At 46.0% G+C, this 9,413-nt stretch overlaps 1 protein-coding gene across 1 annotated transcript in view; it reads right to left on the bottom strand.

The window, feature by feature from the left end:
* Window positions 1–228: 228 nt before the first annotated feature.
* The window catches only part of HADH (hydroxyacyl-CoA dehydrogenase), a 41,287-nt gene continuing 32,102 nt past the window's right edge, over window positions 229–9,413 (bottom strand). Inside the window, exons 6-8 of the mRNA XM_043438454.1 lie at window positions 7,528–7,600; window positions 2,023–2,139; window positions 229–1,071 (exon numbers count right to left, since the gene is read on the bottom strand). Of these exons, the coding sequence (XP_043294389.1) occupies window positions 953–1,071; window positions 2,023–2,139; window positions 7,528–7,600 (309 nt within the window). The 3' untranslated portion in view covers window positions 229–952. The remainder of the gene's footprint in view (window positions 1,072–2,022; window positions 2,140–7,527; window positions 7,601–9,413) is intronic.

Below are 9,413 nucleotides of genomic sequence, written 5' to 3'. Positions count from 1 at the left end.
GTTGGCAAAGAAGAAACAGATGTTCCTTAAAAACTGGGTTTTGTGCCTTTATTACTGCTTTCCTGGTAAGAAATCTGGAGTGGCAGCTACAGGCAGGTTGTACATAAACACCTTCCCCTGCCACTCCTTCCTCACCGTTACCACTCAACAAAGTGACTACAGGCCAAAGACGGCACAGCTTCCACCTAAATCACCAACCTCTACTTTTAGAACCATTTAAACATATTATGATTTTAAACTATACATGTTTATTTCAATTCAAATTTTCATAGATTAAAAAAACGGCATTTCATTAGAGTCAGTTTGCAGCAATGATTTCTCATGGGCAAAAAAAAAAAGAGACAGACAATAATCATTCAGATTTCGGATGTGAACAAAACATCTTCCTGCACTTGGAGATCTTCCCACGAATCCAGCAGCAACATCTCAGTGATGAGTGGAATCAAGACATGATACCTGACATCATGCCCGAAGGAGGGTAAGGCTTGAGGCTGCAGGCAGTAGATAACCCGGCAAAGGCAAGAGGCAGGTGCTGCCTCGCAGCCCTCCACAGACAACACGGGTGTGTCGGTGGCTGGCGACTTTCCCGTGTGGCAACAATGGACACAGGATGCTCTCATTACAAGTAAACGAATTCAGGTTCTGGCACTCTTTATGAAAACAACAGGTTCAAAAGAAATGTTTGCTCCAAGGCACCAAGGGTGTAAAGCTTTTTAGAAGATACACAGAAATGAACAGACTCAAAAAGGGAAAGGGAATTAGTTTCTCAATGGAGGAATCTGCTATTACTCTAACTCTTGTAAACGATTAATTCAGATAGATTACAATCAAAATGTACATCGAACAGATCGTGCTGTGGGAGGGAACATCTGACCAAAGAGCATTCCCGCGGGCACTTGGGGAGCTGCTGGTATGTGCTTACGGGGCTTCGTCCTGGAGCCAGAGAAGCTGCTCACTTGTATTTGTAAAATCCTTCTCCAGACTTCTTACCAAACTTTTTCTCTGCTACCAGCTTATTCAGGGATGGGCAGGGCTGAAACAGGGGGTTCTTTGAGTCCATTTCATGCCAACCTATTGAGAGAAGGAAAAAGAGCTTAGGATGAAGTGCTGGGTTTATTTTACATCTCGGCATTCCCAGGGTGAGTCTGTTGGCCCAAGTGGCATAACTGAGGCCCGTGGGCCTCTCCCACATCAGAGTAGGAACCCTTCTCCCCATGCTCTGCCTCCAGACTCGCAGAGGCAGAGGGAAGGCTGAACATGAGCCTCAAAGCAGGGGTCATCACTGGGCCGTGTCTCGCTTGAGGCCCAGCTCTCCCATGGCCCTTCAGTTCATCCAACCCCTTCCTGGAAATAGCTGATGCTAAAGGTGTCCATTAATCTGGTGGCTGGACCCCTCAGTGACACAGTGAAATGACTTTCGGGCATGTTAAGAATCTGAATTTGCTGCTACTGGTATTTTGTATCCTCATAAAATTTTGAAGTTCTTGCTTCCACTAGGACCTCCCCTTGCTCCTTCCCATAGGTATTCTTTGTACAAATTGGTACTATGAGCTGCATTCAACTTTAGTAGCCACTACAGTAACATGAACACACATTTTTAAGTGGTTTTGCATCTTGAATGCAGTGGCTACACAAATCAGGACGCCTGACAGAATGACTGTGCACCAATGCCAGCTTCCTGGCTCTGGTACTGTACTGTGGCTGCCGTATGAGATACAACCCTAAGGGGAAACCAGAGAGGGGTACACAGGCCCTGTCTGCTATATTCTGAATGTGGGACTTCCTATGAATTTATAATTCTTTCAAAACGAAAAGATTTTTTAAAAGTTGCCTCATGAGGAGACTAGGCAGTCATATTTTTCCTTCTGTCATGTTACTTGAATCTTTCAGCTGGTGGGACAGGACTTTGGAAGGTCTACTAAGACTCTTTATCTATTTAAATAGGCATTTAATTTAATTCACAGTTGAAAAAGACTACCTCAACTCAACTAAAGACAGACAACAGAGAATTCCAGTTCTTACCATCCAGGATGAACTTCGTAGTATCCAGCCCAACATAATCGAGAAGCTCAAATGGACCCATGGGGTACCCGGCACCCAGCTTCATAGCAGTGTCAACGTCTTCCTTGGATGCTTCACCTAAGCAGAAGGGGGCAGCACTGAGTCACCACCGTCCTTCCCATGATCATCCTGTCACGTAATTCGCTTAGTCCCGGAATTACTAGTGTTTTACATATAATGCACATTCAAGAAAGTTCTGGAGTCAGGATTTCCAGCTTGGGTAAGATTTTTCTAAGAGGTCACAAGATTTTCAAAGCTACTACATGAAGTTACTCTGTGAGGTAAACTCTCAAGCACTATTATTCCATTCATGGAGAGAGAAGGCCCCAGTGGCCTGGAAACATTAGTTACTTTCTAATGGATTGGGATCCTCCTTCTCTGAAATAACTTACTAAAAAATCCTCTAAAACTACAGCATGTTTGTGATTAATAAAGGGACTGTTTTTTTAAAAAGGAAACAATGAAGCTGTATGTTTTTCTATGTATTGTATGTATATTTTTCTTTTTTACCTTTCTTGGTTTTGTAAGTAATGAGTCATTCCTTTGGAATCCCATGCATATAAACTCTTTAGTCAAGATAATGTTTAAAGAAATGCCCAAACCTGATTTAGAACTGCCACTCAATTTTGAAAGTGTGCTGAGGAAACGAAGACAAGAACCAAAGTGCTTTATCCGTGGAGTATTATCCTTCACATAATGTCTGTGGACCAAAGGTCTTTATAGAGAGCAACCTGTCCCCTTTCTCCAAAATCAGGAACACAACTAGCCTGTAACAAGTGTCTATCTAGAATTTTGTTCCAAAGCATAAAGAAACGGTCAGTTAAAACAAAACTAAATTTAAAAAGTGATTAAAAAAACTTAAGAGAGGACGTCACAACCTAAATATTTCAGATATTTTAGGCATGAGGAACAAGAACTACTTAAACATGCATAAAGGTTCTATTTTTAAAAGCATATGAAGTACTAAGATAATGCCAAAGGATTTCAAGGTGGTTCAAGATGATTAAAATACCAACCAATTATTTTTCCTGGGTGACTTTATCGGTACTCCTCTGATTAGTCAACCAGAGGTTCCTGAGAATGATTTGAGTTTCAGGTCAGAAGAAAGTAAAAATGATCACACAGACATTAGCCTTATCAGGCAGCCTCACTCATTCATTCAACTTCTGTTTAATATCTGTTATGTATCAGGCACCAGAGACTTGGAATGAAATGAAGAAAAACAAGCACTGCAGTGTCCATGATCTAATGGGAGGATTCAGATGTGCAAACCAAAACTTTCATCTAACAAGTGCTGAAGATTCAGGAAGATTCACACGGCTGTGTGGGCAAAGATGGAGAGGTTTACTCACAATGCTATGACTTCACCAAAACCACCACCCAGGCATGGGTCCTGATGGTCCTGAAGAGAATCCCCAGGGAAGAGCGGGCAGGGAAGGGCATCCCAGGCGGCAAGAACAGCATGTGCAAAGCAGGAATGAGAAAGAACATGGCAGCTGATAAAAGAGTCTGCTGGGAGGATTTCATTAGGCTCCCAGGCTTCTGTGGTGCAGACGCCAGAATGCTGAAGCAAGCCTAGCATGCTCCTGGGGCTCGCTCCTGCTGCTCCTTGTATTGGGATCCTGTCCTCCATATCTGCAGACCTCTGCTCAGGTGTCAGAGCATCAGAGACTCCCCTGCTCTCTGCATATAAGCTGGGAGCTATCAAGACTCCAGGCTAGGACTCCTGCCACCTCCTAGACTGTATGTTTATCTTTCTCAAGGATTATTGGTCACAACCTAATATGTTATCTATTGGTTCACTCGCTATAGGCTGTCTCCCCTTATTAGAATATCAGCTTCCTGCGGATAGAAATCTCACAACATAATGGTTCCAACTTACCTTAAAGCCATTTAATCAAATCAATATTCAGGAGAGACAATAAACCCTAGAGTCAAGACTGTTATTCAGAGACTCACTTGACTATTTTACTTCTAAAAAATAATATGAAGACATGGCACATCATGGGGAAAAAAATCTGAACAGTTTTACAAAGTCAGCACAATTCTAAAAATTCTGTTCTGAGTAAGACAGTAAAAGGAGGGAAAAAAGAGAGAGAAATATACAATAGAGACTGGTATGCCAAGTGGGAGTTAAACATGGTATCATGCTTTAGACCATTAATTCCTAATCTTTAGAGTCAAGCACTTAAAATCTGACACCTTCTCCAAAGAAAATGTGCATACACGTGAAATTCTGCATCAACCTTAGAAGGTTGATAGGGCCCCCCTCCCCATCCCCTAACTCTCAACAACAAAGAAGAGCATCCTCAGTGAACTCCCAGCTCTTCTACAGGCCTGGGAACTGGGGACCTGCCCGAATAGGCTTCTTCTGCTGGCTCATCACCACCACCTACCGACCATTCTTGGCAAAACAACCAGCCAGGGTCACAGGCAACAGGATCAGAACTGCAGTGCAGCCACCATTCCTGTATGCATCAACAGCTACCGGAAGCCTGGCTTACACAAGCACTTTGGAAGTAGGAAGATGAGGACCCAAACACTGAACACGGAGCACAGGAGAAGAAAGCCATGCGCCATGCAGCAGGCACGTGCCCTGAAGCAGAAGCACAGAGTTATGACAACAACCAAGATTACATCCAGCTTGGAGCACTGGGGACGGTCCCTTGGGGCCCTGAGAGAAGGTGGGAGTAAGGCGTGAGGCGAGAAAGAAGGCAGAGGGTGAGGAGAAGAAGGCTCCCTGGCGAGGGCATGGTATCTGGTTGGGTCCGACGGAACCACTGACCGTGTCCTGAGCACGGCAGGGGCTCTGTGAGCAGGATGTCACACGTGACTGGGGGACAGGCTCGTGACACCCCAGGTGTCGCCCAAGAAAAGCTAACCACGCAGCCCCACCACCCTCCAGAGCTGACTCTGACCGCTCAGTGGGTCCGACAGGAGGTGCTGTCTGCTGCGGTCACCAGCCTGCTCAGAGGTCTGCAGAGAGTGCCCCGACCCCAGGGACGAGATTATCGTGGGAATGCCAACAGCACCAGGAGAGAGGACAGAGGCTGCGAGGCACTGGGGAGGAAGGCCTGACCCAGAAGCAAGGAGGCCCACAGCCAGTGAGCAGTGCTGAGGGGCAGTGGTGCACCCGAGACCCCACGGACAGCTGGCAGAAGCACTGCTAAGGGCCTGTGAGCTCTGAAAGCTGCTCAGCTGCCCGGGAGGCCCGAGTGGACAGTGGTGGAGCCGACTGTCTGTCCTAACACCCCACGCATCCTTCTGATGACCCCCTACCGCTCAAAGCAGCATTCTGCCCACGTGGCTTAGAGGCATGCTCACCTCAGGTATATCAAGTAGTTGTTATGTGCTCCAAATTCACATTGAAACCCTACTCCCTAAATACAGTGGTGTAAGGAGGTGGGACCTTGTAGCAATTACAAGAGTCACGGGGGTGGAGCGCGCACGAAAGGGATCAGAGCCCTTCCCAGAGTCACAGGAGAGCTGGTTTCCTCGCTCTGCTCTCTACCATGTGAGGACCCAAGAAGTCGGCGGTCTGCAGCCAGAGGAGGGCTCTCACCAGATACTCGATCGTGCTGGCACCCTAGTCTTGGACTATTGTCTCCAGAAATGTGAGAAGTAAACTGTGGTCATTTATATGCCACCCAGTCTATATTGCTCTCTATTTCTTTTTAAGAGCACATAAGCTAACCAAGATAATGTCACGCAGAGACGTTCTCCACCATGAGTTCCGAAAGGGCTGGGCTAAGCTGCCTTCATGGTCCAATTCTGCTGCCATGCAGAAACGGGATGCACGGTCCTCTCACCCTCCCGGGCAACACAATATTTGCAGAGACCAGTTTGGAAAAGACACAAGGTAAGTGCGAATCCCTTGTTGCCTGAGGAGCCGCACTAAAGGCAGGCTGACTGGCATGGGGAGACCAGATGACAGGAGGAGTCAAGTAACAAATGAACAGACATGGCAGGTGAGAGGGTAATCCAAAACACTTTCAGATTTCAAAGTAGAATGGAGGCAGCTCAGTCAGTCACTCCAAGGAAATGAATGCAAAGGGGATGGCAGGCGGGCATGTGAGCATGCTTGCCGCTGGCAGAACCATGAGGTGGCAGAAGGGACACAGTAAGAAGCCTGAGGCTGAGGAGTCCGGACCACAGTGTGGCTTTCCAGGAAACAGCACCCACCCACTCATAAAACTCAGCACCTCCAGGATACAAGCAGCACCAAGGGCGAACTAAGAGCACTTCCCCCGTGGGCTCAGATTCCCTGCCCAGTTTCATCTCCCAGGTGGCTAGAGATGGTGAAGGTCAAAGGGACTCCATCTGTACAGAAAAGGACCACTGCTGACGGGAGGAAAGCAGAAGACAAGAAAGTGACTTTCAACTTACAGCCAGACACACAGTTCAGGTGAAAACATATCCAAGTGACAGTATGTGTCAGTGAGAAGAATCCATTAAGAGGTGGATCACCCACATGCTATATTCTAAAACATTACATTACCAAGAAAACCCCTGTCTTTCAAAGTAGGGCAAAACGCTTCATGCTGTCTTTGAGGTGTAATTAGATGTATTTGTTGATAGAGAAACACAGAAGTGTTGGTTTGATCTTGAAGCAAAAGTGAGGCAAATGCCTCCAAAAAACACAGAGCAAAGTTTTAATATTTAAAGCAGATTTTGAGGAAGCAAATATGCTTTCATCTCTCTGGAAGAGCTGGTATAAATGTTTTGTTTCAAAAATGACATTCTCAGGAGCAAGCATTTGTGAATGAAGTAACTGAAAACAATTACAGTTGCTTTTCATTCAGTCTTATTAAGGTCTATTTGCCTTTGAAGCAGAGATGAAACAATTACCTTTCCACAAATGCCGTAGGGAAGGTAGGCAGGAGGATACATGACATTTTCTAACCTTGGATCATGTCCCAAGTCTATTTCTACAACAGGGAAAATCATTCTTTGTCAATCTACCAGTATTGAGGAAAAACCATTTTAGACCATTCTTAAGGTTAAAAAAAAATGCATCATAACATCATTCAGTAAGGACGGACACCACTGTCAGAAACATTCCCTGTCACATTACAATCTTGTTACTAATTTCCCATCTCCTGTCACAATTTTACAACCTTAGGGAATTTTAAAGGTTCCCTAGCCCAGTGATTTTTATATCACTGTCATCATTTTAGGCAATAAACCTCTTAGCCAGAGATCCAGGATATAAACCCACATTGGCCTATGACTGCTCTGGCTGAGACTGTAGTTGGAGGTGGCGGAGTGGGAAGTCCCGAGTCACCCCAGAGGCCTCCAAGGGAATCGAGGGGGTCCTGGGAACACAGTGACAAAGGGACCAGGCTCAAGGTGAGGCTGATTCACAAGAGTCTGAAAACAGAAGTGCCTCTCCTGCTCCACAGGGCCCAGCCCTTCCCACAGAAGGACTACAGGCCTGCTGCTCACGGCCTGGGTGGGGACAGCTACCTCGTTCACACAGCCTGACTGCTTCTATGAGGTACGGCACCAGGAGACGGTTCACGATAAACCCAGGCGTGTCCTGTCAGAGGAGAGAGAAAAACAGACAACAAGTGAATTTCTGTGAACTTTACCTTCTGTAAGTCACCAGGTCGCTCCTTCTCACCCTGGATTATCACACACATTTATCAAGCTATACATTTTCAATGTTTCAAAGCGCCAAGACAGCCTCACTTCTAGGCCACACGACAATTTAACCAACTATTACAGTAACCAGAAGCCCCTACTGCCTGGGTCACTAGAAAGGGCACAGCTTTGGGAGCGGGTGGATCTGGGCTCACGTTCGAATACTCTTTGACCTTGCATCATTCTGAAACTCAGTTTCATCATCTGTGAAACAGGAGCAGTAATTTCTACCTCACTAGTTGTGAAGGCAAATGAAAGCACATAAAATGCTGCGCATACAGCATTATTACGCTCCACTCAAACAGTAGGCCCTTTACTCCGCTCCTCTCCTGCATTTCTTAACGAGTCTAGAAAAAGTCACACTCCATCCTGAGCACGCCTCGGGAGCACAACTTCCCAGCTGTTGAGGATTTCCTCAGGCTCTTTCCTATGTGCAGTCCAGTGCTTGGCACAGGATGGTGGAGCTGGGGACAGGGCCCGGAACAAACAAGCAGGTCCCGATGGACCGAGGGTCTCTCACAGCTCACCGACCAAGACTCCTCCCCGGAAGACCCCTTTCTTCATGTGCCTCCTAACTCAAACACTTCACCATCTCTCCTGGAGGGATGGTGGGCATGCGGATTCTGCCTACTGAGCTCTCCTGCGAGCTTGTGGGGCAGGCGTGCTTGGTAACTTTTTGGTGGCTTTTATGGGAAGTTGATCTCCCCTAGGTAAACAGAGTTCCCCTCTTTTAACAAAAGGCTGTGACCCTCCCTCAGGAAAAAACCCTCTCCCTGGGCCAGGCTGTGAGTCCCGTGTCAGGCACACGCTGAGCACCCCATGAACATCTGAACAGAAGATGCCCAGGCTCCTGTATTGCCCTTACTGCCCGCCTGCCTGCATACTGTGACCTCAGGGTCGTTCCTCCTTTCACTGGACACACTGCAACCACCCCACCCTACCTCCCAGGAATACACAGATGCACAAAAGGGCTTTATCTGTTTAACCAAGACTATATTAATTATGCTGATTTATTAATAATAACCAGGGCAAACCTGTTTTTTAACTTCAAAAAGTTTATTGCAGAAATTCAGGACAGGGTAGGGTGCCTGACTACAGGAGGCCACACCATACACAGGGTTAGAAATTGGAAAGTAGCCTGGGAAAAATATTTTCTACAATATATGGAGTGTTCATATAATATCGTTACAAGGCTGCTCTGGTGGCTCAGTGGTAAAGAATCTGCCTGCCAATGCAGGAGACATGGGTTCAGTCCCTGGGTCGGGAAGATCCCCTGGAGAAGGAAACGGCAACCCACCCCAACATTCCTGCCTGGGAAATCCCATGGACAGAGAAACCTTGCAGGCTACAGTCCACTGGGTTGCAAAAGAGTTGGACATAGCTTAGCAACTAAACAACAAAAAAACGAAGAAATATTCAGTAGAACAAAATAGCATGTTACCAGTAAAGTTACTGGCAAGGGGCTTTTTCCCCATTATGATATTCAATGCTGTTGAAGATACAGAGAGATACTCTCATAACAGTGGAATGTAAACAGATGCGGCCCTTTGATAAAGCAATTTAACTTTACGTGCTCATACACCTTACATTTTTCATACACATTTACTTGTTTATTAAACACACTTTATATACTATACTTATTATATAGCAGGAATTGTTTGTCCTAAGTACTTTGCAAATAGTCATTCACTTATTCCTCACAGTAACCC

Source organism: Cervus canadensis, chromosome 19 (genome assembly GCF_019320065.1).
Source record: "Cervus canadensis isolate Bull #8, Minnesota chromosome 19, ASM1932006v1, whole genome shotgun sequence".
In the NCBI taxonomy this organism is placed as follows: domain Eukaryota; kingdom Metazoa; phylum Chordata; class Mammalia; order Artiodactyla; family Cervidae; genus Cervus; species Cervus canadensis.
This window is presented reverse-complemented; position numbering and strand designations above follow the sequence as displayed.